Consider the following 19,669-nt stretch of genomic DNA (forward strand, 5'->3'; position numbering starts at 1 on the left):
TGGGCTAGTTGAAGCAAAACTTGCTTAGCAGAGGATGATCCATCGACCTCTGCGTCATGGGCCCAGCATGCTTCCACTGCGCCACTCTGCTTTCATCCACCCCAGATGAGACTCTGATGATGAGTCTCCATCACTGGTTTAGGAGGCCAGAGCCTTATCCATTAGGTCACTAGGGCACTGTGAAACAGGAAATAACTATATCAACTGTCAGAAATAGTGAAAAAGAATCTGCATGGGAAGGTCTGAGGCCTGCCCATAAAAGGAGGCTTTTTTCATCCCTGTTTGCACTTTATAGCTAGAATCCAACTGGATAACAGAGGATGGTTTCGATTCATCGACATCTGGGTTATGAGCCCAGCATGCTTCCCGTGTGCCACTCTGCTTCCCATGTCTTCTGCTGAGGAAGGAGGCATATAGCAGGGAAGGTGGGTGTGTAATGTTAACACTCTTCAATGGAAGTTTATATTGTGTATTCAATCAGATCACAGAAACTGCTACTGTGTTACTCTGTTTCCTTTCAGCTGTCTAAACCAAACATTGGATGGATTGTAGCTCGAACGGTTCAACCAAACAAGGAAGTAGTGCCATGCTCTGGTTAGATAAACCAGTTTAGCGCCTGACATTAAACAACAAACAAATGAGTCTCCAAATGATTTGTTAATTCAATGGTACCTTGTAACATCTCTCTTAGTGCACCATGGCTGTATTCAATAGGCACCAAATGGAAGAAAACTGACTCTAACAGAGAGGGACTACTTAGACTTGTCCAATAAGAAACGCTCATTTTGTTTTCTGTTGCATAAACATTGTAAAACACTTTCAGCTGTGTGCCCTAATGAATACAACCCAGGATGGCTTGTATAATATTCACGAGGTATAAGTTCAGATGGTCTAGCTCCTTGCATCAGGTGACTCGCCCACCTTCTCGAGATCATATGACCGTGATGTCACAGATGTTGCTATTAGCACTCGTGACCTGTTTTATTCCTGACCATTACAGGCTTTACTAGCTTCCTCCTTCAACAATGGTTATTTAGATAACAAGCCCTGAAATACAGTACTTACAGTTGGGTGGACTTTGAGATACCGATCAAGTTTATTTACACAATCAAAATGATTGTTTTTATTAGTTTGTGGCACCAGCTCATTTGCTTGGAGGGAAACAGGTACAATAGCACCTGCCTTAACAGTACGTCCAAAGTGGAGGCTGCTGAGGGAGAACGGCTCATAATAATGGCTGGAATGGAGCGAATGGAATGGCATCCAACCATGTGTTTGATTTGTTTGATACCGTTTCACTGATTCCACTCCACCCGTTACCACGAGCTCGTTCTCCTCAATATGGGTGCCACCGACCAACTGTGACACAAACAAGTATTTTTTGTAGAAACGTACCTATCACACCATAAAAGCCATATAAAATGCCATCTTTACCAGTTGTGAAGTTGTAAATACCATGCTTTTGTTTTTTTGTTACCGTGCTTTCGAACTCGTTGAGAAACGCTGATTCCACAAGTTGTGTAAACCTTAAACTAAAAGTACAGCTATCATGCTTGTAAACTAATTTTAGTGTCCAAAAAACATATTCATAGATGTATTTTATAAATACATCTTTGTTGTTGCATTGTGGATTTTTCTCAGTTAAATTCCCACTTCCCACTTTGTTATGAATGCAGCATTAGCCTGGCCTATGGCAACATATTATTCTTTGGTCTCATAGGACAGAGGTTTCTGGGCCTCTCTGGTGAAAAGGAAAACCTGAATCCAGTGTTGGCCCTAGGATCTGGAGCCTCAGTTTCGTACTGTTTATAAGGAAGTGACTAAGCGCTCCTGCAGCAGTCAGTCTGCTTATTGGTGTGTGTGAGTGAGTGTGTGGAACATTTGGAAGCATGAGGACCTTCGTGTTGTTGATGTGCCTTGTAATGGGCTGCCTGGCTCAGGTACCTCATACATGCAGTAAGTAAAATAAAGAGTATGTGTGTGTGTGTGAGAGAGAGAGAGAGAGCAATTGTGTTGTAAATTGAGTAGTAAACCTAATTGCTGCAGTGTTATGAATGCCTTCTCCAGTCAAAGATTAGCCACTGCGTACAGTATAACCCTGATTTAACACCTGTACTGTACACTACTTGTACTGTAGGCAGAGCAGAGCTGGAAAAGTTGTTTTCCTCTATGTTTATAGTGTATAGGTCCACTTTTACGGCTAAATTGTGCATTTAACACATGAAAATTGATAAATAATTCACTTATAAAACACCTCCCTCTCTCAGGGTCTCCCCCTCTTCTGACCGGAGCCCTCTCTGTGGTAAGTCTGTGCTTTGTTTCTCCACAGTAGGCGGGAATACATGGCTATGGAGTTCCCATGATGATAATACCAGAAGGAATATTTTGACATATAAATATGGCTGTAAATATAAAAAGTATATATATTGATATCCTGTCTTGTAAAATTACAAAATCAAAAATATTAATTTGGTCACAAAAAAGCAAAGCAAATAAAAAAGGAAAGCAAATACTGTATTAATATGGCAATTATTACATAATCTCCTATAATAATGATATACTCTGCTATAATAATGATATGATCTGCTATAATAATGATATCATCTGCTATAATAATGATATACTCTGCTATAATAATGATCTGCTATAATAATGATATACTCTGCTATAATAATGATATGATCTGCTATAATAATGATCTGCTATAATAATGATATACTCTGCTATAATAATGATATACTCTCCTATAATAATGATATGATCTGCTATAATAATGATATCATCTGCTATAATAATGATCTGCTATAATAATGATATAATCTGCTATAATAATGATATAATCTGCTATAATAATGATATACTCCGCTATAATAATGATATACTCTGCTATAATAATGATCTGCTATAATAATGATATACTCTGCTATAATAATGATCTGCTATAATAATGATATAATCTGCTATAATAATGATATACTCTGCTATAATAATGATATAATCTGCTATAATAATGATATAATCTGCTATAATAATGATATACTCTGCTATAATAATGATATACTCTGCTATAATAATGATATGATCTGCTATAATAATTATATAATCTGCTATAATAATGATATAATCTGCTATAATAATGATATAATCTGCTATAATAATGATATACTCTGCTATAATAATGATATGATCTGCTATAATAATGATATAATCTGCTATAATAATGATATACTCTGCTATAATAATGATATAATCTGCTATAATAATGATATACTCTGCTATAATAATGACATACTCTGCTATAATAATGATATGATCTGCTATAATAATGATATACTCTGCTATAATAATGATCTGCTATAATAATGATCTGCTATAATAATGATATACTCTGCTATAATAATGATATACTCTGTTATAATAATGATCTGCTATAATAATGATCTGCTATAATAATGATATACTCTGCTATAATAATGATCTGCTATAATAATGATCTGCTATAATAATGATCTGCTATAATAATGATCTGCTATAATAATGATCTGCTATAATAATGATATACTCTGCTATAATAATGATATACTCTGCTATAATAATGATCTGCTATAATAATGATCTGCTATAATAATGATATACTCTGCTATAATAATGATCTGCTATAATAATGATCTGCTATAATAATGATATACTCTGTTATAATAATGATATACTCTGCTATAATAATGATATGATCTGCTATAATAATGATATAATCTGCTATAATAATGATATAATCTGCTATAATAATGATATACTCTGCTATAATAATGATATACTCTGCTATAATAATGATATACTCTGCTATAATAATGATATACTCTGCTATAATAATGTTATAATCTGCTATAATAATGATATAATCTGCTATAATAATGATATACTCTGCTATAATAATGATATAATCTGCTATAATAATGATATAATCTGCTATAATAATGATATACTCTGCTATAATAATGATATACTCTGCTATAATAATGATATACTCTGCTATAATAATGATATACTCTGCTATAATAATGATATAATCTGCTATAATAATGATATAATCTGCTATAATAATGATATACTCTGCTATAATAATGATATACTCTGCTATAATAATGATATACGCTGCTATAATAATGATATACTCTGCTATAATAATGATATAATCTGCTATAATAATGATATAATCTGCTATAATAATGATATACTCTGCTATAATAATGATATGATCTGCTATAATAATGATATAATCTGCTATAATAATGATATAATCTGCTATAATAATGATATAATCTGCTATAATAATGATATACTCTGCTATAATAATGATATGATCTGCTATAATAATGATATACTCTGCTATAATAATGATATACTCTGCTATAATAATGATATACTCTGCTATAATAATGATATACTCTGCTATAATAATGATATACTCTGCTATAATAATCCCTGTCACACTCCTGTCCTTTCAGGCAAATGAGAAGTTTTATGCAAATGCAAAATACACCTATGATGCGATGCTCAAGCGTATCCGCTTCAAGGAGGTTGGCTATTATGAGAACAAGACATTCGGCATTGATGCCCTTCTGCTCTTCAGAGAGGTAACAAACACTTATTCACAACAATAACCATGTATTCACAATAGCAGCCATTTATTCAACATACCGGTACACCAAAATCCCAGTCATGCTAGGGCTGTCAAACGATAAAGTGTTTTTAATCGAGTTAATTGCAAATTCCAAAATTTGCTCAAAGTGAGCTGTAATTTACGATTTTTCATATTAAAACGTCTTAATTTTGTCTAATGTAACGGTTTTCAGAATTTGTTTTTGTTAGTTTTTTGGGGGGTGGTGGGGGGTAGAGCAGCTTTAATATTGCAGATAGATTGTGGCTTCAATCAATGTGATTGTCTGCATCATTTTCAATCCCTTAGATATTTATTTAGTAAATATATAGATATATTATGTATTTTCACCTAACCCTACCACCCCTCCCCTAATTGGAGTAAACTAATGGACAACAACAAGCAGGCTTCTACTTCGAGTTTATACATACTGTATTTTACGGACACAGTATATTTTACAATAGTTATCTTTTGTTTGTTTTCAGTCCCACACTTCAGCTAACTTCAACCCCTCCCATCTATAGCTGAAGAACATCCCGTTTTGATTTATATTTGTCATTTATTTTTCAACTGTGCCGTGATGTTTCACAAAAGTTCTGAATCGTTCTATTCTCATAGTTTCCAAAACAGCATGGGATACAATTAAGTATGGGAGGAGTTCAAATTGAAGAAGTGGCAGAAACCAACCTATTGGGAGTGCAGCTAGACAACTGCTCTTCATGGTCGTCTCAAATAATTATCTATGTAAAATAATTATTAAAACAGCATGCATAATCAGAAGGATAGCTAAATATTTACCAGGAAAAATTCTTAAGCAAATAACACAAGTATTAATTGAGAATCAGGTGAACTACTGTTCTGTGGTCTGGGGAAATGCATCATCAAGTGAAGTTAGGAGACTGCAGATTGCACAGAACAAAGCAGCAAGGATTGTTTTAAGGTGGAGATATGGTTCTTCTGTTGCAGTCATGCGTAGTGTTCTTGGTTGGTCATCAATCAACAAGGTAATTGAAAAAAAACATGCTTATTTTATTTCATAATATACATAATTTAAAACAGCCAAGTTCTATTCACAACAAAATTAATTTGGTAAGAGACAGACATTCCGTAAATACTAGGAATAGATTGTCCACCATCTATGCATTATCTAGACAGAAAAGAGAAATAGGCAAAATAACATTTCAATTTAGAGCAATAAAGAAATTGAATAAATTATCTGAGCAAACCAGAAACCTTTCAATATATACATTTAAACATTATTTTAAAACCATTTAAATATAGTCCCATGTTGTGGGACTATAGTAGATGAAGAATCAATATTTTGTAGATTCAGTATTCATTGGGTTATTATGTTAGTATATCATGTATGTTTGTACTAGTGTGTTATATGTGAAAATGTGTTCGTATTCTAAATTGTATTTGAATGTTTAAGGACTCCTGGAAGATGAGTCCAAATGGGGACGAAAAGAGATCCAAATCAAATCAAATCTACAGATAGTAAATTAAAGAAACATTTTTGCTAAGAGTATTATTGTTTGATTGATTATGACTTTTATATCACCCAGCAGTGCTATTTGCAGAGTTAGCTCCAGGTAAATGTTGCAATTCAAACATCATACAAACCAGCTTTTCCTCTGACTTCTCCCAGGGTGTCATGTATACGATTAACCACAGGAACAAAACCTGTAAGAAGGAGAGGCTGAAAAGGGAGGACTTCCACCCTATGGAGATCCCTGCCGATGCTGCTCTGCTGGGCCAGGTGATCTTAGGGAGCTCCTCTGGTCCAGGACAAGGTCTGCTGGTCAACACCTGGTATGGAGAAGTTGCAACCCCAAGTGGTAAGGAAATGGACAAGGCAGTTTGTTCAATATTTGCCTCTTATTTGTGGCCTTCCTCTCTCCGAGGGAATACCAAGAAACATTCCTAGCAACTATTTGTTGCATGGCAATTCAGATTTGTGATTCTGTTCTCAAATCACATTTCTACTCCCTGATTGTGGCTTTCTGACTTTGGATCAATTTCATCACCAGGTAAAGACAAGTGGGTGAGTACCTTCACTGAGTTTGGATGCATACCTGTCAGCTCTGCATACTACACGGACAAGACCGGCTGGATGCTTTCAAGGTTAGTGTGTCTATTATTGGGCAGTGAATTAAATATGACAGTTTTTGTATATAGTACCAGTCAAAGGTTTGGACACACCTACTCATTCAAGGGTTTTTCTTTATTTGTACTATATTCTACATTGTAGAATAATAGTGAAGACATCAAAACTATGAAATAACACATATGGAATCATGTAGTAACCAAAAAAGTGTTAAACAAATGAAAATATATTTTATATTTGAGATTCATCAAAGTAGCCACCCTTTGCCTTGATGACAGCTTTGCACAATCTTGGCATTCTCTCAACCAGCTTCATGAGGTAGTCACCTGGAATGCATTTCACTTAACAGGTGTGCATTGTTAAAAGTACATTTGTGGAATTTCTTTCCTTCTTAATGCATTTGAGCCAATAAGTTGTGTTGTGACAAGGTAGGGGTGGTATAGAGAAGATAGCCCTATTTAGTAAAGGACCAAGTCCATAATATGACAAGAACAGCTCAAATAAGCAAAGAGAAATGACAGGCCACCATTACTTTAAGACATGAAGTTTGAAAGTTTCTTTGAGTGAAGTCACAAAAACCATCAAGGGCTATGATGAAACAGACTCTCATGAGGACCGCCAAAGGAAACGAAGACCCAGAGTTACCTCTGTTGCAGAGAAGTTCATTAGAGTTACCAGCCTCAGGAATTGCAGCCCAAATAAATGCTTTACAGAGTTTAAGGAATAAACATATCTTAACATCAACTGTTCAGAAGAGACTGCGTGAATCAGGCTTTCATGGTCGAATTGCTGTTAAGAAACCACTACTAAAAGACACCAATAATAAGAAGAGACTGGCATGGGCCAAGAAACACGAGTAATGGACATTAGACTGATGGAAATCTCTCCTTTGGTCTGATGAGTCAAAATGTGAGATTTTTGGTTCCAACAGCCATGTCTTTGTGAGATGCAGAGTATGTGAACGGAGGATCTCCACATGTGTGGTTTCCACCGTGAAGCATGGAGGAAGAGGTCTGATGGTGTGGGGTGCTGTGCTGGTGACACTATGATTTATTTAGAATTAAAGGCACACTCAACCAGCATGGCTACCACAGCATTCTGCAGCAATACGCCATCCCATCTGGTTCACGCATAGTGGGACTATGACCCATAATACACCTCCAGGTTGTGTTAGGGGAATTTGACCAAGGAGAGTAATGGTGCTGCATCAGATGACTTGGCCTCCACAATCATCCGACCTCAACCCAATTGAGATGGTTTGGGATGAGTTGGACCGCAGAGTGAAGGAAAAGCAGCCAACAAGTGTTCAGCATATGTGGGAACTTGATTTGTTTAGCCCTTTTTTTGGTTACTACATGATTCCATATGTGTTATTTTGTAGTTTTGATGTCTTCATTATTATTCTGCAAAGTAGAAAATAGTAAAACTAAGGAAAAACCCTTTAATAAGTAGATGTGTCCAAACTTCTGACTGGTACTATATATATATATATATATATAAAACACACACACACACACACGTGTGTAGTGTCATATTTGACATCAAGACATGGTCTATGTAGTCTTTGTTCCATATCCTCGTTCTGAGAAACTTCCTCAGTCCATTATGTGTTCCTGAAAGCAATCAAAAGAATGTCTTAATTTCACTTGTGTGAAACTTATGGAAACATAGAATCCATAATTGTATAATAAAAGCATTATGAATTATTAACACATAACTCCCCTCAAGCATGGATTTGACTGTTGTTAAATCTACAGATATCCATTATGTTATAAATATATAATTTTTTCATTTTTTTTACTCACAGCTTCTTCAACATTGTCGTTGGGATCCTGGACCCCCTGGAGTTCTTCCCTCCTAAATTCTGTCAGGGCGCTTTACTGGATGAGACTGAAGAGGCTGCCAACTTCTACAGCATTTTCAAAAACCTTACAAAATATTCCTAAAGGACATTGTCTTTCATTTTCTTATGAGAATTTCACACAACTATTGCTTATTTTTAACCTGAGATAAAAAGCCGTTTTTTTTTTCAAATGAATTCATAAATATAAAAAAGGACTGTGTTAGTGTAGGAAAAAAGGGGTAAAACACAAGTTACAAAAATAAATCGACTACTGACCATGTTACAAGTCAGTTACACTGAGCATTATATGTACACATTACCATCGCAAACGTTAATTTCTTGCATTGAACTGTCCTTCTGAATAATTTATTTTTCAAAGGCAAGTCTACAGTCCGGGTTAGGGTTTGGCCGGGGTAGACCGTCATTGTAAATAAGAATTTGTTCTTAACTGAATTGCCTAGTTGAATAAAGGTCCAATTAAATAAATACAGTAATAGTTTCATAGTATAGTGGACAGCTAGCACTTCACAAGACCTCTTCATATTGTGTAGACATAGAAAGAAACGTCCAGATAAGAGACTCGGTCAGTTGTATCAAGAAATTACTTATTATACTATACTGACTATACTGCAATGGAACAAGACAGACTTCAACAACCAACTAGCTACTGTGCTACAGGACGGGTTAACGTGGTAGCAGTAATATGTCACTCCCCTTAGCTCCTCCACCTCCTGCACTCCCACATTGGCAGCCATCACCCCTGGCTCCCAGCCCTCTTTTTCCAACCACAACATCCTGGCATCAGGGTCATCGTCTGAAAACCGGAGGTGAGACCCAGAGTTCCTCAATGCCTCCAGGTACTGCTTTAGCACCTGGCTGACCTTGGCTCCCCATTCCCTAGACTGCAGCAAGGTATCTATGGTACACTTGTCTAGAATGAGGTCCAGGCTCTCAGAACTACGTCCAGCTTTGAGGAAGGATTCTGAGGTTGCATGGCGTTGGTTGCTCTGTGTTCCTCCATTAGGCGCACAGCAATAGGGGAGATGTCAGCACAGGTCATCTGCACTGGCCAGGGAGAGTCTTTGTGTATGCAGGGTCTTAGGCCAGAGGAACCACAGCCCATGTCGAGGACGCTTAGTAAGGCATCCGAGTTGGGAATGCGGCATGGGCAGGATGAAGTGCCGGATTATGTCAAAATCAAAGAACCATTCAAAGGTCTAGCTTTTGTTTTCTGTGTAGAATCGGTCCCATTTTGCTTTTTCGTCCATGTTGTTGATAAATTAGTAGGGACAGAAAGGTGAATGTCAGGGAGAAAACTAAAACATACTGGCAGTATTATATCATTTTCATCATGTCAGTTTATAAACCCTTAAAGCAGAGTTTCCCTACCACTACACAGCTGATTCAAATAACCAACTCATCATCAAGCTTTGATTATTTGAATCAGCTGTGTAGTGCTAGGGCAAAAAACGAAACATGCATTGGGGGCAGATTCGAGTTTGGGAAACCCTAACTTAAAGGGGCAATCTACAGTTGCTTCATCCATTGTTGGACTTTTGAATTAATGAAATGTGCCCATTGATTCTTGAAGGATAATTTATAAATGCCTCATGAGCTTAGTTCAACTGTTGTACCCCATCAGAACCCAAAATATAAGCTTGTTTCACTCCAATGTTTGTAAAGGAAACGTAAACAAACACTATACAGCCTCAAAACATGGTTAAAACTATTGTCACAAATTCCCTGCTGGTAACTATTATCTCACAACCCTTTCAAGATGTACACTCCTCTCCCTACCGGAGCCTGAGAGTCTTGGGCAGGGGTGTCACACTCATTCGATGGTGGGCTGAGTGACAGGTTTTTTGTTTTTCCTTTCAATGAAGACCTAGACAACCAGGTGAGGGGAGTTCCGTACTAATCGAAAACCTGTAGACACTCAGCCCCTGTGAAATAAATTTGACACGTGGTCTAGGGGTAACATAAACCAGCCTCTCAAACGCTCTCTGGCCTGTGTGACCTGGGCCCTGATTGGTTGCTAAGAGGCACATTGTTAGGGGGCAGGTCACCTGACAGCTCTTCTGACTGACTTTCTCAACAGAAATATCTGAATAGATAGCAAGTAAGGTAGCTAACAGTATTTAGCTAGAAGCCAGAGGTCAAATTGAATGTGTTAGCGTCTAGGTTGCATCAACTTATTTTACGAAACAGAAAGAAATGGAGACATACTTGTTAGACTGGATTGGTGCCGCACACGTGATGTTGTGATTCATTTCCCTAACCTCCTTGGCTAGATTGTCAGTATGTTTAAAATCTCACTGCTCCTGTAGCTACATACTGTGTACGCAGTGGTGGACGGCTGCACATGCGTCAACCAATGTAAACAAGTATGCAGTACTGTGGAGGCACTTCTATATACTCTGTTTTCGATACACACACATATATATATATATATATATATATATATATATATATATATATATATATATATATACAGTTGAAGTCGGACGTTTACATACACCTTAGCCAAATACATTTAAACTCAGTTTTAGACCATTCTTGACATTTAACCGTAGTAAAAATTCCCTGACTTAGGTCAGTTAGGATCACCACTTTATTTTAAGAATGTGAAATGTCAGAACAATAGTGGAAGCCACAACTTTGGAAGTATGCTTGGGGTCATTGTCCATTTGGAAGACCCATTTGCGACCAAGCTTTAACTTCCTGACTGATGTCTTGAGAAGTTGCTTCAATATATCCACATAATTTTCCTTCCTCAAGACGCCATCTATTTTGTGAAGTGCACCAGTCCCTCCTGCAGCAAAGCACCCCCACAACATGATGCTGCCACCCCCGTGCTTCACAGTTGGGATGGTGTTCTTCGGCTTGCAAGCCTCCCCCTTTTTCCTCCAAACATAACGATGGTCATTATGGCCAAACAGTTCTATTTTTGTTTCATCAGACCAGAGGACATTTCTCCAAAAAGTACGATATTTGTCCCCATGTGCAGTTGCAAACCGTAGTCTGGCTTTTTTATGCCAGTTTTGGAGCAGTGGCTTCTTCCTTGCTGAGCGGCCTTTCAGGTTATGTTGATATAGGACTTGTTTTACTGTGGCTATAGACACTTTTGTACCAGTTTACTCCAGCATCTTCACAAGGTCCTTTGCTGTTGTTCTGGGATTGATTTGCACTTTTCACACCAAAGTACATTCATCTCTAGGAGACAGAACACGTCTCCTTCCTGACTGGTATGACAGCTGAGTGGTATGACAAGTTCCCATGGTGTTTATTCTTACCTTTAGTCGTTTGGAAATTGCTCCCAAGGGTGAACCAGACTTGTGGAGTTTTTTTTTTTTCCTGAGGTGAGAGGCACTGAATTTGAAGGTAGGCCTTGAAATACATCCACAGGTACACCTCCAATTGACTCAAATTATGTCAATTAGCCTATCAGAAGCTTCTAAAGCCATGACATAATTTTCTGGAATTTTCCAAGCTGTTTAAAGGCACAGTCAATTTAGTGTATGTACACTTCTGAGCCACTGGAATTGTGATACAGTGAATTATTAGTGAAATTATCTGTCTGTAAACAATTGTTGGAAAAATTACTTGTGTCATGCACAAAGCATATGTCCTAACCGACTTGCCAAAACTATAGTTTGTTAACAACAAATTTGCAAAGTGGTTGAAAAACGAGTTTTAATGACTCCAACCTAAGTGTATGTAAACTTCCTACTTCAACTGTATAGTACCAGTCAAAAGTTTGGACACACCTACTCATTGAAGGGTTTTTCTTTAGTGTTACTATTTTCTACATTGTAAAATAATAGTGAAGACATCAAAACTATGAAACAACACATGGAATCATGTCGTAACCAAAAAAAGTGTTAAACAAATCAAGTTCCCACATATGTTGAGCACTTGTTGGCTGCTTTTCTTTCACTCTGCGGTCCAACTCATCCGAAACCATCTCAATTGTGTTGAGGTCGGGTGATTGTGGAGGCCAGGTCATCTGATGCAGCATCATCACTCTCCTTCTTGGTCAAATATCTCTCACGGCCTGGAGGTGTGTTATGGGTCATTGTCCTGTTGAAAAACAAATGATAGTCCCACTATGCGCGAACCAGATGGGTGGTATATCGCTGTAGTAGCCATGCTGGTTGAGTGTGCCTTTAATTCTAAATAAATCATACAGTGTCACCAGCACAGCACCCCACACCACCAGACCTCTTCCTCCATGCTTCACGGTGGAAACCACACATGCAGAGATCCTCTATTCACCTGCTCTGCATCTCTCAAAGACATGGCTGTTGGAACCAAAAATCTCACATTTTGACTCATCAGACCAAAAGACAGATTTCAACCGGTTTAATGTCCATTACTCGTGTTTCTTGGCCCAAGCCAGTCTCTTCGTAATGGTGTCCTTTAGTAGTAGTTTCTTTGCAGCAATTCGACCATGAAGGCCTGATTCACAGTCTCATCTGAACAGTTAATGTTGAAATGTTTGTTACTTGAACTCCGTGAAGCATTTATTTGGGCTGCAATTTCTGAGGCTGGTAACTCTAATGAACTTCTCTGCAGCATAGGTAACTCTGGGTCTTCCTTTCCTTTGGCAGTCCTCATGAGAGCCAGTTGTCAAAGCGCTTGATGGTTTTTGCTACAGCACTCTAAGAAACGTTCAAAGTTCTTGACATTTTCCAGATTGACTGACCTTCATGTTTAAAAGACTGTCATTTCTCTTTGCAAATTTAAGCTGTTCTTGCCATATGGACTTGGTCTTTTACCAAATAGGGCTATCTTCTGTATACCACCCCTACCTTGTCACAACACAACTGATTGGCTGAAACGCATTAATGAAAGAGATTCCACAAATTAACGAGGCACACCTGTTAATTGAAATGCATTCCAGGTGACTACCTCATTTTAAATTCAAAATTAACCAGGCAAGTCCGTTAATAACAAATTCTTATACAATGACGGCCTACCACCGGCCAAACCCGTACGACGCTGGGCCAATTGTGTGCCACCCTATGGGACTCCCAATCACGGCCGGATGTGATACAGCCTGGATTCGAACCAAGGACTGTAGCGACACCTCTTGCACTGAGATGCAGTTCCTTAGACCGCTGCGCCACACAGGAAGTAGCCTGAGGTGAGAGAATTCCAAGAATGTGCAAAGCTGTCAAGGCAAAGGGTGGCTACTAAGTATCTAAAATAGAAAAATATATTGATTTGTGTAACACTTTTGGTTACTACATGATTCCCATGTGTTATTTAATAGTTGATGTCTTCACTATTAAATTCTACAATGTAGAAAATAGTAAAACAATAAAACTTGAGTATGTGTGTCCAAACTTGTGACTGGTACTATGTGACAGACGCACAGACAGATAAGGACATTACATACACACGGAAGTTACTCAAATACTACATTTCAGATTGCTGCTATGCCCGCTGAACTGTGACAATACCAGACGAGTGACAAATACATCAACATACAAGTCAAATAAGATGTAATCCCTTTAATAAAACGCATGAAACGCAGTGGACCAAAGGAAAATAATCCAACAAAAAAAGCAAGTTGATAACATTTACAACCACCAAAAAAAAAAAAAACTGTACAACTCTATACTCCTGGATTCACTGCTATTTTTTGAAAATCTTTTTTTTATTAATTCACTTTTCTGTGATGAGGGGAAACTGGAGTGAAGGGGAGGGAGAAGAGGGCTGTATAATGTGATAGTTTTTTTTTCTCTCTCTCAGATACAATAGTGTAACCTTCGTACACACGTATGCATCAACGTGGCAGTTGAAGTATTTCTCCACTGCCACTACAGCAGTGGAAAAGGGGGGGGGAGAATCTCTAAAACAGCAGATTGTTATTTGTACAAGATGTCGTAGTGGCCGGGTCTATAGAGGAGGAAGACACGAGGCTCGCTGCCTTCAGGGAAGACGTGGTGGTTGACAGAGCCTCCCTCACCCCGGTCCATGTACTCCACTAGGATGGACACGTTCAAGGCCTGGGCCAAGGCAATGATGTGGATATGGTCACTTTCTTTAGACATGGGCTCCACCTCCTGGACAAGAGAAACAGATGACAATTGAAGTGTTTTGACTTGTTATCGCTGTTACGCAAGACAAAAAAAGTAATGAAGACATTGGAATGTGCATGCTGCATACCCAAGAGGACAATGTAGGAACACTAGTTCTGACTCATTGCACACAACCAGACAAAATTAAAGCCATATGTAAACAAATCCTCAATCTAGCTTCTCGCCTTAAAACCAGCGTTGTGTTTATTAACACACACTAACAAAAAAATTGCACAAGAACAACAAGTGTTTTTTTTGGGGCGAGTAGAGATAGTTTCACCCTGTTTTCATCCGCTTCATACCTACTACGACCCAATAGGAACCCACCTGCTGGCAGAACTCCTTGACGGAGCGTCCACCCTCGATGAAGTGCTGGAAGAAGCCGTGCTCCCTCTGCAGGTAGCCTGAGGTGAGCAGCCGCAGGTACACCACGATGTAGTCTGACACGCTCTGGTCTCTGAAGGAGCCCAGCAGCTCACAGAGGCCCGGCTGCTTCTCACACAGCTCCAACAGGTCCATGAACTAGGGGAAGAATTAACAATAATATGGTCAGTTAAGTGATGATTTTATGTGATGTCACTAACAGCTGTTAACATGTTCAGTATGTGTAACGTGTGTGTGCTGTCACTGTTGTTCAAGTGTGTGTAATAATAGAACAGCAACTCACAGTATTGTGGAAGTCTTCGATGGTGAACTCTGTAAAACCCTGGTTGACCAGGTCCAGTTTGCTCTTTGCTGCCACTGCTTTGAACCTACAGCGACATACATTGCATCATCGGTATTCAGTAGCAATTAATGCAGCAACACTAACCAGAGGACATCCATCTATCGAATTACAGAGTCGGCTTTGCTGAACATCGAGGATCTAGATGCACTATGGAAGTGCTACGTTACCTCTGCAGCTCTTTGCTGTCTTCTAGCAGTGATTCGAGATGTGAAAAGCCAAAAGCTCTGTAGAAACAGTTCCCATCTGGCCGCGTCTTGCGGATATACGAGTATTTTTTGTGTAAATCCTAAAGGGGGGGACAAGGACAGAGTATACACAGTAAATACAATCGTAATGTGACCATTTCGAACCTTCAATAGATGTGGTCATAAGGATCTTTAGCATTTAACCAGTAATATTATAATAAGCCATTTAGCAGACACTAGTCATGCATGCATGCATTTTACATATGGGTGGTCCCGGGAATCAAACCCACTATCCTGGCATTGCAAGCACCTTGCTCTACCAACTGAGCTACAGAGAAGCAATGTTCCCTGCCACGCAGAGCGCAAAATACATTTCATCCCATGGAGAGAAGCACGAGACTGAACTTCACACAACTTTCTAGAGTTTTCCCCGTTAACACTATCAACGTTTCCCAATTGTGATTGAATCAATGCAATATTTGCCACTTTCAATGCAACATTCCGAAACAAAACGAACTATGCAAGATATGTTGTTGTATGCAGAGAGCATCAGAGTAGGATTCTACTGAGCACGACTCAACCCATACAGAGAACAGTGCAGCATAACCAATCAAAGCTCCAGTAGGCCTATATGCAAATAGACCATTGCCATATATGGATCTGTGCCATTTACTTTGAACTGGAGTATTTACAGCATGAGCGGCCACATGTGCACATTTTGATCATATCCTTTGCTAGTTATTGAGTTTTAAGTCCAGTTATAGATAATTTGTAGTCAGCAATAGGGGAGTGATTGCTTCCAACAAGAGCAGAAAATGTGTACATTTCTAGACTTCTTTGAAAAGCTAGTCATGTAAAGACCTTATTTTTTCCTTCCTAAAGGGGCAGTGTTGTATTTTGAGACAGGATGAATAAGCTAAGTAGCCAATAGGCAGAGGGTAGCATAATTTGTCTGATTCGCTGTAATAAATGGTATGGGAATAATGTATTTCTGTAAAGTGGTTTCTTTGCATCAAACAACATTTTCAGTCACATCCTTGTCTGAAGTACCAGTGGATAAACAGGTTAATGTCAAACCCATCATGTTTTTTCTTCTTCAAAAGGTCTCATTGACTGAAAAGGAGACTTAAAAACATCTCTCAAGCCCATCAGACTGTTAAATAGCCATCACTAGCACATTAGAGACTGCTGCCCTATATACATTGACTATAAATCTCTGGCCACTTTAATAATGGAACACTAGTCACTTTTATAATGTTTACATATTTTGCATTACTCATCTCATATGTATATAATGTATTCTACTGTATCTTAGTCTATGCCACCGACATTGCTCATCCAAATATTTACATATTCTTAATTCCATTCCTTTACTTAGATTTGTAAGTATTGTGAAATTGTTAGATATTACTTGTTAGATATTACGGCACTGTCAGAGCTACAAACACAAGCATTTCGCTACACCTGCAATAACATCTGCTAAACATGTGTATGTGACCAATAAAATTTGATTTGACTGTAGGCATTGAACACCACACATTGGCTGCTACTGTAGGCTGAATGATGGAACAGCTATTTCCATGTTAAAATGTTATGGGATGCATTTTCTCCATTGTTTCTTATGGTAGGCCACTCTGGAAGGCCTGCATTATGATCAGTAGCCTACTTGGCCACTGTTAAAACTGTAACTTAAAGCGGGTACAGCCTCAGTGTTCACAGTAAACGCGCGCTGGAAGTTGCAGAATTTTCAATGTTCACGTTTGCACTCAGCAGACTGGAAATTTGCTCAGTGCCAAAAAAGTTGAGGGAACATTGCAGAGGACCTGTATTAAGTCATGCAGACTCAAATCGTGTAATACAAGATTCTTGTGGTTTACTTACCTTGATCTTGAGCTGATAAATGGTGTCTTCTACAGCATACTCTCGCTGCAACACTGATAGTTCCTGTCTGTCTGACACTAAAGGGATGCTAGTTGCGATCTAGACAGTCAAATAGACAGGCAGACTGTTAAGGCACAGACGTTTTGGAATCAGATTTATAGAAACCAATATAAAAACAGGGTCTGCATTTAGACAGGCAGCCCAAAACTAATATTTTTCCCCCACTAATTGGTATTTTGACCAATCAGATCAGCTCTGAAAAAGATCTGACTGGAAAGATCTAATGTGATTGGCCCAGAATTGGGCTGCCTGTCTAAACAGCCTGGGTGATCCAAAACACGTGATGCAAAGGCATGCAGTTCAACCTTTTCCACATCAGACTTGTCAGTCCAATTAAAAAACAGCCTGCATAATAGCAATGTTTATTCAAGTATAAAATCTCTCACCTCCTGCTGGATTCGATCCTGCTGAGCCATAATAGCCTCATCGTAAGCGAGGCAGTTTACTCCTCCCGCTAGAGAAGAAAAAACACCATAGAAGTTTGTAAACATTGAATAAAAAAATAAAAAAAGGCCAGTTCTGGTTATGTAATTTATACCACAACAACATGAGATTGATGACAGTAGGCATGTAGTTTAAGCAAATTCTGTAATCGCATATCAGTCTATTGATAAATATAAGTATTGAAGTTGGTTCACGTGGGGTGCAAGAGCAACGATGTGGTCAGCGTCTGACCATAATTTTTGGAACAATTAGAATTGATGAACTAACTAAGCTTGCGAACGTTAGTGCTAGCCAGCTAACTATCCAATTTCAGTTATGGCGTCAATAAACATTTGACAACCAATTGAAAGTCGGCAAAAATATACTGTGAGTGAGAGCCTTCATTAGGTCGCATAAAAAAGAATGGTATTTACTCCATCCTCCCTAAAAAAATATAGCTAGGTCAAAATGCGTTTCTTTGTGTGTGTGACTGGAATGCTATGGCTGGCCTCCCCCATTCCCTTCTCATATTCATACAAGCAGCTTGTCCCTCAACTGCCATCACTAGATTACCTAACAGCCACATCACACCTCCATAAAAAAATAACGCATTAATAGCCGAAGCCGGTTAGATATCTTTCGTTTTGATGTTGTGTCACTCACCCTCCATCTCTCCCTGTGTTGTTTCCTGCTGCTGTTCCTCCGCCATTTTAGCTGTAGAATTCTATTTCCTTCGTCTCTCTGACCTCATTCTAAACTTCCGGGTTACACTAGTAGTCCAGGGATGCAATCTATACCTATATGTAAATCCTGTAATCATTATTCCAAACAGACGGAAAACTATAGTTTCTATTGGACAAATTCAGGTAGTTCCCGCCCCGTTTCGTTCTGTTTGGTTCCCTGAGCCAGCAACTAGTGATTTTCTCTGACAAATGCACGTAAATACAGATATAACACATATTTAGAACGGGTCATCAGTTTCCTGGCTCAAATAACTATCTATTATTTACTTGCAACTAATGTGTGCAGATTTAAAACTTTTCACATTTTATATAATATTTGTAATTATTTTTTTTGTCATTTATCAGACCAATTTACAAGACAAATTAGAGTTAAGTATCTTTCTCAAGGGAATGTCACAGATTTTTCACTTAGTCTGCTCGGGGATTTGGACCAGTGACTTTTCGGTTACTGAACCAACGTCCTTAACCACAAGGCTACCCTAGTTTTTTTGTAGGCCCTCATTCTCAAACACTTGGGTCAGCTCATGTGCAAATGGGTTATACAGTGCATTCGGAAAGTATTCAGAACCCTTGTCTTTTTCCACATTTTGTTACGTTACAGTCTTATTCTAAAATGGATTCGGCCTCCATCATTCTTAAATGGAAGAACTTTGGAACCACCAAGACTCTTTTTAGTGCTGGCTGCCCAGCCAAAAAATCGCTGAAGTTGGAGACTTTTATCTCCCTCACCAACTTCAAACATCTGCTATCTGAGCAGCTAACCGATCGCTGCAGCTGTACATAGTCTATCGGTAATTAGCCCACCCATTTTTACCTACCTCATCCCCATAATGTTTTTATTTATTTACTTTTCTGCTCTTTTGCACACCAATATCTATACCTGTACATGACCATCTGATCATTTATCACTCCAGTGTTAATCTGCAGAATTGTAATTATTCGCCTACCTCCTCATGC

The 19,669-nt window shown here is 38.4% G+C and overlaps 2 protein-coding genes and 1 pseudogene across 2 annotated transcripts; 1 reads left to right on the forward strand and 2 right to left on the reverse strand.

Annotated features, from left to right (window-relative positions):
• The first annotated feature begins 1,815 nt into the window (after nt 1-1,815).
• LOC110500702 (ependymin) lies at nt 1,816-9,089 on the forward strand. Its single transcript, XM_021578209.2, has 6 exons — nt 1,816-1,956; nt 2,268-2,302; nt 4,506-4,634; nt 6,306-6,495; nt 6,688-6,781; nt 8,572-9,089. The coding sequence occupies exons 1-6, from the start codon at nt 1,890-1,892 to the stop codon at nt 8,708-8,710; spliced, it is 654 nt and encodes a 217-aa protein (XP_021433884.1). The 5' UTR covers nt 1,816-1,889; the 3' UTR covers nt 8,711-9,089.
• On the reverse strand, nt 8,727-9,793 carry LOC110500886 (annotated as a pseudogene).
• Nucleotides 9,794-14,108: 4,315 nt separating this feature from the next.
• On the reverse strand, nt 14,109-18,777 carry LOC110500704 (ubiquitin thioesterase OTUB1). Its single transcript, XM_021578211.2, has 7 exons — nt 18,633-18,777; nt 17,933-18,000; nt 17,487-17,585; nt 15,588-15,706; nt 15,361-15,445; nt 15,021-15,215; nt 14,109-14,678 (listed from the first exon to the last, which is right to left on the reverse strand). The coding sequence occupies exons 1-7, from the start codon at nt 18,676-18,678 to the stop codon at nt 14,481-14,483; spliced, it is 810 nt and encodes a 269-aa protein (XP_021433886.1). The 5' UTR covers nt 18,679-18,777; the 3' UTR covers nt 14,109-14,480.
• Nucleotides 18,778-19,669: the final 892 nt, after the last annotated feature.

Source organism: Oncorhynchus mykiss, chromosome 21 (genome assembly GCF_013265735.2).
Source record: "Oncorhynchus mykiss isolate Arlee chromosome 21, USDA_OmykA_1.1, whole genome shotgun sequence".
NCBI lineage: Eukaryota > Metazoa > Chordata > Actinopteri > Salmoniformes > Salmonidae > Oncorhynchus > Oncorhynchus mykiss.

Coding starts and splice junctions, on each gene's coding strand:
- LOC110500702 (XM_021578209.2), top strand. CDS start 1,890: ATGAGGACCTTCGTGTTGTTGATGTGCCTTGTAATGGGCTGCCTGGCT. Junction 1,957..2,267: donor TCAGGTACCTCATACATGCA/GTAAGTAAAATA, acceptor TCCCTCTCTCAG/GGTCTCCCCCTCTTCTGACC. Junction 2,303..4,505: donor TGACCGGAGCCCTCTCTGTG/GTAAGTCTGTGC, acceptor CTGTCCTTTCAG/GCAAATGAGAAGTTTTATGC.
- LOC110500704 (XM_021578211.2), bottom strand. CDS start 18,678: ATGGCGGAGGAACAGCAGCAGGAAACAACACAGGGAGAGATGGAGG. Junction 18,001..18,632: donor AACACAGGGAGAGATGGAGG/GTGAGTGACACA, acceptor TTTCTTCTCTAG/CGGGAGGAGTAAACTGCCTC. Junction 14,679..15,020: donor TCAAGGAGTTCTGCCAGCAG/GTGGGTTCCTAT, acceptor TCTCTTGTCCAG/GAGGTGGAGCCCATGTCTAA.